At 40.3% G+C, this 16,078-nt stretch overlaps 1 protein-coding gene across 5 annotated transcripts in view; it reads right to left on the bottom strand.

The window, feature by feature from the left end:
* Positions 1–16,078, bottom strand: part of Ttn (titin) — a 279,501-nt gene that overhangs the window by 50,188 nt on the left and 213,235 nt on the right. For all 5 annotated transcript variants that reach the window (XM_090342543.1, XM_090342544.1, XM_090342545.1 and 2 more), the window contains 25 exons: positions 15,760–16,041; positions 15,363–15,662; positions 14,987–15,280; positions 11,923–14,889; positions 11,297–11,617; positions 10,913–11,197; positions 10,515–10,814; positions 9,950–10,252; positions 9,327–9,602; positions 8,924–9,223; positions 8,531–8,833; positions 7,980–8,279; positions 6,584–6,871; positions 5,964–6,260; positions 5,578–5,880; positions 5,166–5,471; positions 4,087–4,374; positions 3,691–3,981; positions 3,313–3,600; positions 2,358–2,945; positions 2,163–2,267; positions 1,540–1,737; positions 1,152–1,448; positions 474–1,061; positions 80–382 (listed from right to left, as the gene is read on the bottom strand). In XM_090342543.1, coding sequence (XP_090198669.1) covers positions 80–382; positions 474–1,061; positions 1,152–1,448; positions 1,540–1,737; positions 2,163–2,267; positions 2,358–2,945; positions 3,313–3,600; positions 3,691–3,981; positions 4,087–4,374; positions 5,166–5,471; positions 5,578–5,880; positions 5,964–6,260; positions 6,584–6,871; positions 7,980–8,279; positions 8,531–8,833; positions 8,924–9,223; positions 9,327–9,602; positions 9,950–10,252; positions 10,515–10,814; positions 10,913–11,197; positions 11,297–11,617; positions 11,923–14,889; positions 14,987–15,280; positions 15,363–15,662; positions 15,760–16,041 — 10,371 coding nt within the window. The remainder of the gene's footprint in view (positions 1–79; positions 383–473; positions 1,062–1,151; positions 1,449–1,539; positions 1,738–2,162; positions 2,268–2,357; positions 2,946–3,312; positions 3,601–3,690; positions 3,982–4,086; positions 4,375–5,165; positions 5,472–5,577; positions 5,881–5,963; positions 6,261–6,583; positions 6,872–7,979; positions 8,280–8,530; positions 8,834–8,923; positions 9,224–9,326; positions 9,603–9,949; positions 10,253–10,514; positions 10,815–10,912; positions 11,198–11,296; positions 11,618–11,922; positions 14,890–14,986; positions 15,281–15,362; positions 15,663–15,759; positions 16,042–16,078) is intronic.

Below are 16,078 nucleotides of genomic sequence, written 5' to 3'. Positions count from 1 at the left end.
TAAAGAGTTTGGCTTTGGATAATCTATACCTAGTAATGGATCTCTCAAGTAAGTAGTGTTGAAAAAGGCAAATACTAACATGCAACATCTTTCATTAGCACAGAATTGGAAGCATCGCTGGGTGGACCAATTCCTGCTCTATTTTCTGCGCTGACACGGAATTCGTAGGTGTTTCCTTCTTGTAGTCCTGTAACTTTGCATCTGAGGTCAGAAACAGGTGTCTTTGTTGCTCGTACCCATCGTAAGCCTTTCTTTTCTCTCCTTTCTACGTGGTATCCTGTGATCTCACTGCCGCCATCATCAATTGGTCTTTTCCAGCTGACAGTGGCAGTGTTTTTCGTGACATTTGATATCTCTGGTTTTCCGGGAGGACCAGGAGGACCTACAAATGAAACGGGGTTGTGAGAAATTCAGGATTTCCTGAACTCTGTTGTGAACGTTTACACATCAGTTCCCTCACATGCTCTACATACCAAATCTGTCCACCATTTTGACAGGTTCAGACTGTACAGGCTCTCCTTTGCCATAGTGGTTCACGGCTGAAACTCGGAAGAGGTACTCATTTCCTTGGATAAGTTTGGCTACCACATGTCTGCAAGACTGAATATCTTCAGCAACTACTGTCCACAAAAGTCGGCTAGTTTCTCTCTTTTCAAGGACATAAGACTTAATTGGTGATCCACCATCTTCCAAAGGAGGTGTCCATGTGAGTGTTGCTTTTTCAGCAGAAACATTACTGATTTCAATAGGACCTGGGGGACCAGGCACATCCAGGACTGTTACCTTCACATGTTCCTCCTTTGTCCCGAAAGGATTAGTAGCAGTGATGGTGTATTCACCAGCATCTTTTCTGGTGGAATACTTGATTGTAAGCACAGAACTTGTTGGGGTGGAAGTTATCTGAGCAATATCAGATGGTCTAATATCTTTTCCTTCCCTGGACCAACTTGACTTTGGAAGGGGTTTGCCAAGAATGCTAATGGCACTTAAAACAATGGTATCCCCTGCTTTAACTGTTAGGCCATCTTTTATCATGGGATCAAGGACAATGGTTGGTGCCTCTGCAAAGGAAAAAAGAACACCTCATTTTAATCAGAAAAGCAAACAAGGTGAACTTTCTATAATTAAGTAAAATAGTGTAATTGACCTACCATATTCATCCTTGCAAATAATGGTTCCTGTACTTTCTGATGGAGCGCTGATAGCACCCGCTGTATTTTTGGCTCTAATTCTGAATTCATATTTTCCGCCCTCAACAAGGTCAGTTACAGTGAAAGCACAGTCTGGAACATTAACATGGTTGGCTTTCATCCAAGACTTAGAGGGTAGATCCCGCTTCTCTACTATATACCCAGTTAACTTATGACCACCATCATATTTAGGTTCAGTCCATATGAGAGTCACTGAATTCCTTGTTACACTGATAACTTCAGGTTTTCCAGGAGGATCTAAAACAAAAAAATAAAACCTGTCAGAGAAATACCAGTGTTTGCTTCATGGGGCAAATACCTCTGTGTTTTTCTTAGTAAAAGGACTTACCAATTGGATCAAGCGCCACCACTGGCTCTGATGGCAGGCTCGGCTTACCCACTCCTGCTAAGTTGATGGCCATAACTCGGAATTCATATTCAAGACCTTCAGTTAATCCTGTTACTTTAAAGTCTTTCATCCTTATGGGAGTCTTGTTAGCTCTCTTCCACAAAAGGCTGTTTCTTTCCTTGAACTCAATGTGGTAGCCTAAAAATGACCCATGAATGTATCAATTCCAATAGAAAATATAAATGTAGACTGATTAAAAAACTATATATATACATATAATTATTCCCAAATTCCTTGTATATATAGACACATTGAACATATAACCCACATATCTAAATCTTTATCTATATCCTATATATCTACATCATCATTACATGGTATAGTGTCATTTTTTTCTTGGAATATAATAGTTTACATCCTTTCTCTTAAAAAAAAAGATATCCTTCTTATGAAAGACTTCATTGTTATATTGGAAAATTTTCAATGAAATTAAACAATTGCCATGCATAATGGAAAATACACTATTAAATTTGAGGATATGGGAAAAGACATTCATCTTTTTTCAGGGAAATATTTAGATGGAATATTGATATGAAAGCTGTCAGAGAACAAAAACTCAGTACCTGTAATTGGAGAGCCTCCAGTTTTTCTGGGGTCAGTCCATGTTAAAGATACAGAATCATGTCTCACATCCACGATGGTGGGAGGCGGGGGAGCATCAGGCACATCTAGGAAGGAGTGAATAAAGCAAGGTTCATAATAAGGTAGCTTTACAAAATCATGTTTTGCATTATGCTTTTTGACTTGGAGACACTTACCAAATGGGTGTTTAGCAACAATTGGCTCTGATTTCAGGCCTTCTCCTACACCATATTTATTTTCAGCACTGACTCTAAAGGTGTATTCCATACCCTCATGAAGTCTGGTTACCCTAAATGTGGTTTTCTGGACAGCCGAGGCACATGTCACCCACTTGTTGTTTACAGAATCTCTTTTCTCCAGAACATAATTGGTGATTTCAGAGCCGCCATCATCCTTGGGAGGTCCCCACTTTAAGGTCATAGCTTCTGCTGTGACTTCATCAAATCTGATTGGTCCAGTGGGGATGCCAGGCTTGCCAACAACTTTTATGGAAATAGTTCCTTCCTTCGTGCCAGCAACATTCTTCAGTGTGATTGTGTATTTCCCAGCATCAGATTTTTGGCAATCATAAACTACAAGTGTTGTGTTAACTGCAGACGACTCCACACTAACTCGTGTGTCAGTGGCTAGAGGATCCTCTCCTTTCTTCCAGGATACTGATGGTGCTGGCTTGCCCTTTATGGGGATCTTAAGACGGAAATTGCTGTTTTCTTTAGCCAAGTAGCACAAATCAGGTAGATCCTTCAAGTCAAGATCAGGTGCCACTGTGAAAAAACAGAGACAAACTCATTTTAAGGCTAGGAAATTAACTCAGAAAATGACAGTTTTATTTTTTTGTTGGTCATGAGCTTTGGACTCCGGGCCTGGGCGCTGTCCCTGAGTTCTTCAGCACAAGGCCACCACCCTACTCCTTGAACCACAGCGCCACTTCTGGTGTTCTAGTGGTTGGTCTTTAGTGCCTGGGCTGGCCCTGAACTGCGATCCTCCATTTTCAGCCTCCTGAGTAGCTAGGATGACAGGTGTGAGTCACCGTGTCCAGTGAAACCTATCCTTTTTCTCGGTAGGTAGAGCGTAAGCGTGAACTTCTGATGATGGTAAGCAGACAAGGAAGAGGTACTTGGGGAAGCTTACCAACGTCATCCTTTGCCAAAACGGTGATTTCACTTGGAGTTCCTTCTCCATTCTCATTCTCAGCACTCACTCTGAAGGTATATTCCTTCCCTTCAGTCAACTCTTTCGTTGAGTACTGGAGGCTTAATGATTTCATAACTCTCTGCCACTTATTTTCTTCTGTCAGAAAATCAACTACATATCCAGTAATTCGACTTCCACCATCACTGCGAGGCTTTTTCCAGCCAATGGTACAAGATGATTTAGTTACAGACAATGCTTTCAGGTCCACAACTGGTCCAGGGGTTTCTAAAGCAAAGAAGAAATGATAAGTCTAAATCCCAGGTGACAAAGGCAGGATGTCACTTAGCACAACGTGAGGTGGTAGGTCGTGCTCACCAGAAGCCTTGACAGGGTCACGGGTTTCACCTGGATCACCAATTCCATATTCATTTTCAGCAAACACTCTGAAGAAGTAGGATTTCCCTTCTTCCAAGTTAGATATTCTGAAGCTTGTTTTTGAGCACTCAGTTGTCACTGTAGACCAGGACTTCTTCTCTGCATCACGTTTTTCTACCACATAGTTAATGATAGGGCTTCCACCGTCAATAATGGGAGGATCCCAGGTGACATAAGCAGAATCTTTGCATATTTCCTTCACAGTCACATTGACAGGTGGCCCAGGAGTATCTAGATAATTTGTGAGTGAATAAGGAACAGGCATGTAAAAAAAAAGTCTGTAAAGGATTAGTGTAAACTCTTTTTCATTTTTTTTTTTGTTTCAAGTAGACTTACCAAGTACTTTTACGACAATGGTATATTCCTTTTTACCACAGCTGTTTTCCAGGGTTAAGATATATTTTCCTGCATCGTATTTGTTCACATTTTCACAGCGCAAGAAAGTGTCAAAGTCAGTTGACTTTATGTCCAGTCCAATCCTTTCTCTTAAGTTAACATTTGGTTTGGACCAAGTAATCTTTGGAGGTGGGCGTCCTTTGACTGGTACGTACAGTCTCATTGTAACACCAGCACGTAGTATAAGGGTTTTCCTTAAGTCAGCATCAAGTTCTCCTTCAGGTGGAACTATTAAATTTGGGGGTTAAAAAAAGTTAGAGCAAGAGAAATTTAATGCTTAAATGTATTTCTAAGGACTTGCCTTTTCAATTCTAAAATATATTTATTTCCTTTCTAAAGCCCATTATTTGTTCTAGTACAATACCCTTAATATAATCCTCAAAATGAGCTCAAGCGTGTACCAATGCTGGTCCTCCCATTTTCCAATATGTTTTAGACCAACCACATATTCATTGGAGGAGGCAGACTTCTCATGAACTCTACATACATTCAAACTCTCATATATTTATGTAATATAGGTGATTGGTCTTTGTCTTTCTTCCAATATATTCCAGTGTAGGAAGAAAAGTAATAGTGGTTAAAATATAATGCCAAGTAATTTTTTTTTAAAAAGTAGAGAATGAACCGAAGAAGTAGGAGGAAGGGAACGTAAGATGGAGAGCCTGCCAGTTACAGAGTTATGGACCAAAAGTGTGAAGTGGAAGAGTAAATAAAATCCAGAATGATGAATGCATTCATTACTTGAATCAGTTTTTCTAAACCTCTTTATTCTCAGGATAAAATTGCTGTATTCCATAATCTTTTGAAGACAGGAAAGTTATATATATCTCTCTATATATGCCATAAACAGGGATCACTGTTATATTATGACATATCAACCTAGCTCTCCTAAAATGGATTCCAGGGGTCACAAATCCCATAGTTTATACAGGAATATGTATCTGTCATGGAGTCTTATTCTGTCTCTTGGACTATGACTGAGGAGAAAAGTCCTACCTATTTCTCCTGCTAATACTTACTTAAGATATCCTTGGGAAAATGTTTATCTGGCACATCACTGGGGTCACTGTAGCCAATCTTATTCACAGCATAGACTCGGAATTGATATTCTATGTTTTCCATCAGACCAGTAACCTCGAAGCGAGTTTTCTGTAGCTTCTCCGGTAAATTGCACCTCACCCAGTGATCAGAATCAGCTCGTTTCACTTCAACAAGATAACCAATGATAGGGCTTCCTCCATCAAAAGCTGGCTTGCCCCAAGATAAACTCACGGAACTATGCGTTGTATCATATACTTTAGGGAAAGCTGGTGGGCCAGGAGGATCTGAGAATAATAATAATAATAAGAGACAGTTTTAATTTAACCTAGAATCCATGCTAAGTAATGCTGATTGCAACACACCAGATGAAACACTTTGATAAAAACTTACACAGAGGATCTTGAGCATAAACAGCTTTGGATGCATCACTGGGTTTGCCTGGTCCGGCTTTGTTGATAGCTGTAACTCGGAACTCATATTCAGTGCCTTCTTGGAGACCCGTTGCTTTTATTGTTCTTTCTATAATGGGTTTTCTGTTTACCTTAGTCCAGTTCAGTGCCTGAGTTTCCCGCTTTTCAACCAAATATCCAGTAATAGGTGAGCCACCATCATTGGCTGGGGGTTTCCAGCTGACAGTCATGTGGTCTTTGGTTATGTTGCTAATAACAGGAGGATCACAACGTCCAGGTGGGTCTGCAGAGAGTGATAGAAAAGGTAAGTCCTCAAGCTGAAAGGTTTAGGAAGGAAAAGTAAAAGCTATAGAAAAATGTTCCTACCGTATGGGTTTTTAGCAATTGCCGGTTCAGTGAAGATGGGATCACCCACTCCATACTTGTTTTCCGCACAGATACGGAACTGGTACTCATGGCCCTCGATAAGCTTCTCCACAGTGCAGCTGGTGATGGGCACAGTAGCGGAGACTTGAGCCCAGTTAGGCCTACTTGTTTCACGTTTGTCAACAATATAGTTAGTGATTTCTGAGCCCCCATCTTCAAGAGGAGGCTCCCAAGAAAGCATTGCACGATCTGCATACATTTTGTTGATTTTAACAGATGCGGGAGGACCTGGTTTATCTGCAAGAATAAGGAAGAAAAGTGATATCTTTCAGCAACAGGGAAATGAGTATAGAGTAGGAAAGTTGAGAGACCTGGGTGCAATATCTGTATTATTAATTTCTTGTATGATCTTGAACGTCACTTTTTCAAGATCTTAAGTTTCCTCATTAGCTAACTAGAATATGTGATCTTTAATATTCTTTTCAGCTCAGAAACAGGATTTTGGCTTCTGGTAAGATTAGGTCTGTGTTCAGGGAAGACACATACAGACATGCATTACTTTGTAGATTTTCTTTACCTCCTCTTAACTAAGGTAAAATATTAATGAGCTGATTAAATACCTAATACTTGAAGCTTAATAGTGGCTGATTTGGAACCACTTGAATTTTCAGCGGTAATGGTGTAGTCTCCGGAGTCCTTTCGGTTCACACTGAACAGCTCTAAGGTGCACAGGTTCCGCTTCATGGCCATTTTTATGCCTTCTGCTGGTTTTATAAGTGTGCCATCTTTCTTCCAAGAAACTGTTGGCATTGGTTTACCGAAGACGGTAGCATCCAAGCAAACGTTAGTTCCTGCTTTCACAGTGAGCAAAGATTTCATAGCCACACTTAACTCTATTCTGGGAGGAACTAGAAAGTAATAAGATAAAGGGATTCAATGTGTATAAAACAAAAACAAACAAAATGCAACTAATTTATATAATAAATCAAATCAATATAAATATTGTGAATAATAGCAATGTTCTGTGTCTCTTACAAGAATGAGATTCTTCTTTTTTTTTTTTTTTTTTTTTTTTTTTTTTTGTGGGTCATGGGGCCTGAACTCAGCCTGGGTGCTGTCTCCGAGTTCTTCAGCTCAAAGCTACTGCTCTACCACCGGGCCTGGGCATTGTCCCATTTTTTAAAGAAGTTAACTGGAGGTAAAAGTCTCAGGTCCTTCTGCACCCAGGCTGACTTGATCCTCAGATCTCAAACTTCTGAATAGCTAGGATTATAGGTGGGAGCTACTGCACCCGGCTGATTCTTTTTTTTTTTTTTTTTTAGAATGAGATTCTTAGTTAAAAAAAAAGAATGAGATTCTTATCTGTTTCCAACATGCAAATGAATATGTTCATAGAGTACATTGTGATGTTTTGGTATGAGTAATAATGGAGTATTTAGTCTAACATATTCATCATTTCACCTACTCGTCATTTTTTGTGGACAGACCATTTAAAAAACTTACTTTTAGCAATTTTAAGACATGACCATGTGATACTTTTGACCTACTTTTAACTATAGCCATTGCCCTCTGCACTAAAATGTATTCCTCTGAGACTTTTAACCCTGTGACACCTTTTCCCTGCTCAACCTTCTTGTAACCACCAAGAACAGAGTGTTTTAAACTAATGTACTCAATATAAAAGTAACATAAATTTGATGTAAACATTGAACAAGCCTAAAGGAATTGTTAAAAAAATTTCCACATTTGCATTGACTCCTAAAATTTCACTACAATCACTGTTAGCTTCTTTTTCATCTTTTTGTGAGTGTGTATAGTCCTCACAGTTTGATATCGCACTTTTTAGCTCTGTGTATTGAGACTGCCTTTAATTGCAATTTATACACAAAATACTTGCCATTTAAATATTCTTTTAGATTTTTTTAATTAGGAGAGATGGTCATCACAAATGCCGAATACTATAATGTCTTAACACACTATAATGTCTTAACACTATAATACTCAACAGAATCTTACCATTTTCTGCAAGGATAGTCACTGGATCAGAAGGTTCAGAAGGCTGGCTAATGTTCACAGCAGTCTTGGCAATTGCTCTAAATTGATACTGAGCATTCTCTTCTAAGCCAGTAGCTGTGTACTCTTCCTGGGGAATCTGATGAGGTATACTATTGCATCGTATCCATTTATCACCTGGAAGTTTGCAAGCTTCTACAAAATAACCAATAATTTTGCTGCCACCATCATGCTTGGGACGGGCCCAAATGAGGGATGCAGAGTTCTTGGTAATGTCAATAACTTCAGGTTTCCCAGGGGGATCTAAAACCAAAAGAAAAAGTCTTAGAATTGATCTCAATTGCAGAAGTTTGACATTCTTAACATCATCCCTCCTGCTGTCAAGCAACAATCTCAACAGGATGATAGTCATCTTGTTTTGCTAATCATCCTTGTGTTTGTGATTTGCTGACTAGAGAATTACATGTAGTTAGTACATCTTCCTGGTAAGAGTAGGAATTTTAAGAGGCTTCAAATCTGAACATGCATCTATAATCCTAAAAACAGTTACTCACCAACTGGCATTCTTGCAGTTACATATTCTGTTGGTTTGCTGGGTGGGCTTGATCCAGCTTTGTTTAGGGCATAGATTCTGAAAGAATACTCAAGACCTTCTACAAGGCCAGCACAAGGATATTCAGTAGACCGGACTACAGAATCATTTGCTTTCACCCAGAGCAAACTGTTTCTCTCTTTGCGTTCAATTAGGTAGCCAGTAATGGGGCTTCCCCCATCACTGTCTGGTCTGTCCCATGCAACAAATATGCAATCTTTATTGACTTTAGTGACTCGTGCATTCTTTGGCTCACTAGGAACACCTGGAGACGAAGATAAAGAAATGGCAGTGCTTTAAGCAACAACGTAGAAAGAAAAACAAATGTATTTTTTGTTTCTCAAGACATACATACCAAATGGGAACTTAGCAAGCATCTTTGGAGATGTGAGAGGCTCTGAAATGCCAAATCGATTTTCAGCCCGGACCCGGAAGATATACTCCTGGCCTGGAATCAGTTTTCCAACTCTGCAGGACGTCTTTGTAACTGAAGCAAGAGCAGTGACCCAGTCCCCTCTGCTTACATCACACTTCTCAACTATGTAATTGGTGATATTACTGCCTCCATCTTCCAGAGGAATGTGCCAGGACAGGGAGCAAGCATCGGCATCTATGTCAGAAATGTCAAATGGAGGCTGAGGAGGCCCAGGTGCATCTGCATAAACCAAGAAGAAAGGGCAATAAGAGTAGAGGTTTAGTAGGAAAACACATTTCCCATCTTCATATCCCAGTGATCGTTTGTGTCATATTTAACCTACCCATGACTGTCACTTTGATTTTCTGAGTGTCTGTTCCAGAGCTATTCTCTGCTGTGAGGCTATAGTAACCACTGTCTTTCCTAGTAACATCTTTTATGATCAGAATTGAAGAATTGTCAGCTTTGTGTACTGCCAAGTGGCTGGATGTGACAACTTCATCCTCTCCCTTTTTCCATTTACAGATGGGGTTGGGCTTTCCATACACGTGGGCTTCGATCCGGAGTTTCTTTCCAGCTTTAATAGTAATTTGCTCTGGCATAAGGATCTTCGGTGGCACTAAAAGTAAAATGTAGATACATTGATTAGGGTTGGAGTTATATTTTCTGTAATGGGGAATGAACCTGGTAGTTTTAGTATTGTGGGTTATAACCCATGAGTGAGTTTAAATTAATGTTTGCATCACCGCCTGCATTTTTCAAGGAAAATTTAAAAGAAGATCATCAAATGTAGGCATTATTTTAAGAAAACTCTTTTATATACATTTGTGTACATATATAACATTTGTCTACTAATATGGCAGAACCAAATGTGCTACACGGTCACTGTTCTCTACCGACTTTCAAGTACTTTTGGAGCTAGATTTCGCAGAGTAAAATGATATAAATTAAGCGATGACTACTTACAGAGTTGTTCTTTTGCCTCATATACTCCTTCGGCTTCTCTGGGCAAACTGACACCAACAGAATTTCTGGCAGCCACTCTAAATTTATATTTCTTTCCTTCCTTTAAGCCAGTAACAACAAGGCTGAGATCTTTTACCACTGAGTACTCTGTCCAGCGATCTGCAGGCTGGTCTTCTTCTCTGTAGCTAATGATATAGCCATCGATTTTAGCACCTCCATCACGCAGGGGAGGTAGCCAGGCTAAAGTAGCACTGTTCTTCGTCATTTCAGTCACTTCTAGTTTTCTTGGGGGATCTGGCTCACCTAGAAGGAAAACACGATTTAAAAAATTATTTACTCACATGTTCTCTGTTAGATTACAAAGAGATTTAGTATGTATTGTTCCCCAAAGGGTAGAAAGCTTGTAGTTTAAGACACTGAAGTAAAAAGTATATGATGAGGCAGATTGAAGTGTCTTCAGGGCAGTGCTAGGCATGTATTGTTCTATGAGGGCTTCTACTACAATGTCAATCTCTTCCAGTAGTAAAGTAGGGGACTGGAAATAAGAAGAAGCGGGATTACTTACTTAGAGGATCTGATGCAAGCACTGGTTTGGGTATGTCTGTTGGGACTCCAGGGCCATACTCATTGACAGCAGTTACTCTGAAGAAATACTCATTCCCAGGAACAAGATTAGTTACATTGAAGCTTGTTTTCTTAACTTCTGGGTTAACAGTGGACCATGTCTTTCTCTCAGCCTCACGTTTCTCTACAATATAATGTGTTACTTGGCTCCCACCATCATTTTCAGGAGGGGCCCAGGACACATGGCAAGATGTTTTAGTGACATCAGAAACTTTTAAATTTGATACGGGTCCAGGAGTATCTGTAAAGAACCACAGAGTCAGATGCACATGTATCATTAGCATTCTTCATACCTAATTTGTTTTTATTGGAAGAGGGAGAAACTTTTAAGTTACCTACCTAATACTCTGACGTTCACAAACACAGCCTTTTCTCCTGCTGGGTTCACAAGGGTCAAGGAGTATTTTCCTGAGTCATCGCGGGTAGAATTGGGGATCACAAGGAAGGCCATTGTATCAACCAGATCCACTTGTCCTTTTCTGACCACATTGTCAATACCCACTTTTCGCCAAGTGACTTTGGGAGCTGGTCGCCCTCTCACTATTGCAAATAGTCGAATAGGGCATCCTGCTCTCACAACCACCAATTTTCTCATGCTGGCATCCAAGTCTATCTCCGGAGGTTCTAGAAATATTATGAAGGTCATTAGTTGACATTGATAACTTGGAGAAATCATAGGATAATTGAAAAATGAACAAAACAAGTGCAAAAGAAGAGCCTCACCAAGGATTTCTTTAGGTTTGATAGCTTCCTTCAGTTCTGCAGGGCGCCCAATGCCAACCTGGTTTTGGGCACACACTCTGAACTCATATTCCTGGTTTTCATCCAAGCTGGTCACAGTGAATTCCATACGAACAAGTTGTGCTGCAGCATTGCATCTTTTCCAGCCTTCATCAGGTGATGCATCTGCTATTTTTGGTCTCATTTCCACAACATATCCAATTATTGGGGCACCACCATCGTAGACTGGTTTTCCCCACCCAAGGGTTATGGAATTTTTGGTTGTATCAACCACTTTGAAATTGGTTGGTGGACCAGGTGGTTCTGAAAATATACAAAAGTAAATGTATACGTTATCAACTCCCTCTAGTAATACTATAGTAAATTAACATTGTATGCTGGATCCTCAATTAATCAAAGATAGGTCATTTACTTTCTCAATAACTTGAGATCTCATTTTTCTTCACAAACCTTTACAAACATCCCAATCGATCATCAGTTGTACATTTTTGATGATTTAGCAAAAAGTTTTTTTTAAAGAGAAAATATCTAAAACTTCAAATAAAATATCTAAAACTATGCTTGACAGAAGAATTGATATAATATCACAAAAAGCAAGAATGTCCTACCTATGGGGTCTTTTGCCACCACTGGTTTTGATGGTAAGCTTGGCTCTCCAATTCCAACTTCATTTTCCGCCTTGACACGGAACTGGTATTCGTGTCCTGGTAGAAGATTCTGCACTTTGAGGCGTCTCTCAGGGATTGCACTCTTGTTAACAGGTACCCATCTCACTGCATGTTTTTCCTTTTTCTCCAAATAGTATCCGGTGATCGACTTCCCACCATCATATTCAGGTGCATTCCAAACCACAGTCATTTCTTCTTTACTAACTTTAGTGACTTCTGGAGGATCAGGGCGACCAGGTCTGTCATATTTGGTTTTAGCTATGACTGGTTTGCTTTCTGTTGGAGGCCCTGTACCTATTTTATTTTCTGCACGGACTCTGAAAATGTATTCATTTCCTTCTATGAGACGAGTTACTGTAGCACCGGGTGTCATGACATTAGCAGAATAGGTGGACCAAACCATACGCTTGCTCTCACATTTTTCTAGGATGTAATTTTGGATTTCACAACCACCATCATCTTCAGGTGGGTCCCAGCGAATAGTACACCTATCACTGTTCACATCACTGATTTTCAGATTTCTTACAGGACCAGGCTTATCTAAGACATTGACAGTGGCATAAGCCACAAAACTGCCAGCTGCATTAGTTGCGGTGATTACGTATTTCCCACCATCACTTCTCTTTGCTTTAGTGAGAGTGAATCTGGATAATTCAGCACTGGTATCAATCTTGACCCTTGGTGATCTTGTCAAGTCTGTAGCATCCTTGTCCTTGGTCCATACAACTTCTGGGAAGGGTTTGCCTCTAACACCGGCCTCAAGTCTAATGGTGTCCCCTGCTTTGACAGTTAGCACCCCACTTAATTTCAGGTCAAGTACAGGTTTCTGTAAGTCTTCCTTCACAACAACTTCCTCTGTCCTTACCCAATCACTTTCTCCTCCCTCATTCTTTGTTTGCACTCTGAACTCATAAATCTGATTTTCAACACATTTGTCAACCATATAGTGGGTTTCCTTAATGCTTCCTTTATGTACTCTTTCCCAGTCATCAGAGCCTTTAAGCCTCCTCTCAACATGATAGGATAGATTGGGGCTGCCACCATCATAATCAGGCCGCCTCCACTTTAGATAGACAAATGTCTTGCCTTTATCTGCAATATGAAGGTTTTCAGGCTCACCTGGTCTGTCAATGGGGTTAATAGCCAGAATTGGAGTTTTTGTTTCAATTGTTGGCCCAACACCTACTTTATTCTCTGCACAAACTCGGAAATAGTACTCATTGTTAGCTAAAAGGTTGGCCTTGACCATTCTCTTAGTGACATCTGAAGCAACAATTGACCAGCCTTTCTGGTTTGGCTTACGATATTCTACTATGAAATTTGTTATCTCAGAGCCACCATTATCTAGTGGATTTTCCCAGGAAATAGTACAGTTCTCTTTTGTTACATTGGTAACCTTCAAATTCTGGCAAGGCCCAGGTCTGTCGAGGACATTAACAATGGCTGAACCTTGGGCATGTCCACTGCTGTTCTTAGCTGAGATGATGTACTTGCCATGATCGGCTCTAACAGCCTCTTTTATTTGTAACTCGACACGAGGTAGATCATGAATCAAGTCAACCCTTTTATCTCGAACCAATACTTTTCCTTCCTTAGACCAAGTGATATCTGGTTCAGGTCTGCCTTTGACTCGAGCAAGAATGCGGATAGTTTGGCCTACTCTGACTGTAATAACGTCACGACAAGTAACATCAAGTTCTACTTCTGGAGGATGAAGGATATCTTTTGCAATCACAGATTCTGCTAGTTCTCTTGGTTCTCCTTCACCCACAATATTAGCTGCCTTTATACGGAATCTGTACTCATTTCCTTCAATAAGTCCAGGAACCCTAAAGGCACAATGCCTAATGAGTTCATCTTTATTGATCCTGCTCCATTGTGCTGTGCCAGGTTTCTGACATTCAACTACATATCCTAGAATTGGGCTACCACCATCACTGAGAGGCTTTGTCCATACCAAGTCAGCAGATTCTTTGCTCTTATCTTTCAGTTTAGGATTAATGGGGGGCCCTGGTGGCTTAATAGGTCGGCAAGCTTTTATTGGGTCAGAACTTGGGGATGGATTGCTTAGTCCTGCAAGGTTTTCAGCAAAAACCCTAAACTCATATGTGTTGCCATCATAGAGTCCAGTCACTCTGAACTTCAAGTCAGCAATAGGTGTTTTGTTGACCCTCACCCATTTGCCAGTTATTTCTCGACGTTCCACATAGTAACCAGTTATTGGACTGCCACCATCAGATTTTGGCAGGGTCCAGGACACTGTTGCAGCATTTTCAGTAATGTCAGTGACCACTGGCTTACCAGGAGGAGATGGAGGATTAAACTTATGCTTAGCAACAGTAGGTATAGAGTCAAGGGGAGGACCAACCCCCATCTTATTCTCTGCACTGACTCGGAAAACATATTCACAGCCCTTCTGCAGATGTGGGACTTTCAGTTTTAGCTTACTACTTCCAGAAGAAACAACTCCCCATGTGTCTTTCCGTGTATCTTTCTTCTCAACAATGTAATTTATCACGGGACTTCCTCCATCATCCTTAGGTGGCTGCCATGAGATAGTCATGTACTCAGGTGTAACATCCAGAATATTAATAGGACCTGTTGGTGGGCCAGGAACATCAAGCACAGTAAGATGCACGGGTACTGTTTTGCTACCAGCTACATTGGATACGGTGATTTGGTATTCTCCAGTGTCTTTCCTTAAACAATTCTTAATGGTAAGTACTGAAGAGAAGTTGTCGGTTTTAACTGTGTAGTGTTCATCTGTTTTAATCTCACTTCCATCAGTAGTCCACTTCACAGTGGGGACCGGTACACCTCTAATGATAGCAGGAAATCTGACTGTAGTTCCAGCTTTTACTACTAGCCCTTCAATTAACTTCACATCCAGTTCCACAGATGGAGGCACTAGAAAGAGAATAGGAACAAATTAGATTTTGATGTTTTCAAAACAGGAGTAACTTAAAAGAAGAAAGAATGTAATGATGCCAGTCCCCCAAAATACCTAATTTTTCTTGACATTCTATTGGGATAGTTGTGTCAGGGAGACCAAGACCCACAATATTTTCAGCTTTTACACGGAATCTATAGGTCTTTCCTTGTTGTAGTCCTGTAACAACACATTCTAAGTTTTTCACAGTCTTGAACTTAGTCCAGTCCTGGGCACCTTCTTCTTGATATTCCACCAAATAGCCAGTGATTGGAGAGCCACCATCACGATCTGGCTTATTCCAAACCAGGGAGACTTCGGTCTTGTCAACATCTACATGATGTAAATCCTTGGGTGGCCCCGGAGGATCTTAAAAAAAAGTTATAATGAATAAGTACCATTCCCCCAAATAGTCAAGTCATTTTTTTTGTATCCACAGAAAGCAACTCACGGAGAGGATCCAGAGCCTTGATGGGTTTAGGTGTTTCAACAAAAGGACCCCGTCCATACTGGTTCTCAGCAGCTACTCGGAAGAGATACTGATTGCCTTCTGTAAGGTGTTTGGCCATGTGACTCTTTTTCTTCGAGGTAGTTGAAAGAGGTGACCACTGGGCACTAGCGACATCTTTCCTCTCAACCACATAATTTGTCACAACAGAACCACCATCGTCCAGTGGCTCCTTCCAAGTGAGGTAACAAGAATCTTTTCTAATTTCACTGACTTCCAGATCTCTTGGTGGCCCAGGTTTATCTGAAAAGCATTGAATAGTTATATTAGTAGTTTAATCTAGATAAGAGGAAATGCACATTATAATTTATTGCGATGACATAACTTTTAAAGTTCTTACCTAACACAAGTACTTTCACGGAGACAGTTTTTGAGCCAGCTGGATTCTCCACTGTTAAGGAATAAATTCCACCATCTTCATGGGCAGCATTACGAATTTCAAGCTTGCTACCAACAGGAGTAATATCAATTCGTGCTTTAGTTGGAGCCTCTCTGTCTTCTTTTTTCCATGTTACTTTTGGGAATGGCACTCCTTTGATGATGGCACTAAGTCTTAGAGTATCACCAACTTTGATATGCTGTTCTCTTGCCATGTTAGCATCAAGAATCAACTCAGGGGGTTCTAGAATGAAGAGATTTGAATTTTAAAATGCACATTA

Source organism: Megascapheus bottae, chromosome 12 (genome assembly GCF_031878675.1).
Source record: "Megascapheus bottae isolate mThoBot1 chromosome 12, mThoBot2.hap1, whole genome shotgun sequence".
In the NCBI taxonomy this organism is placed as follows: Eukaryota; Metazoa; Chordata; class Mammalia; order Rodentia; family Geomyidae; genus Megascapheus; species Megascapheus bottae.
The sequence above is the reverse complement of the archived record's forward strand: the minus strand, read 5'-3'. Positions and strand labels throughout refer to the sequence as shown.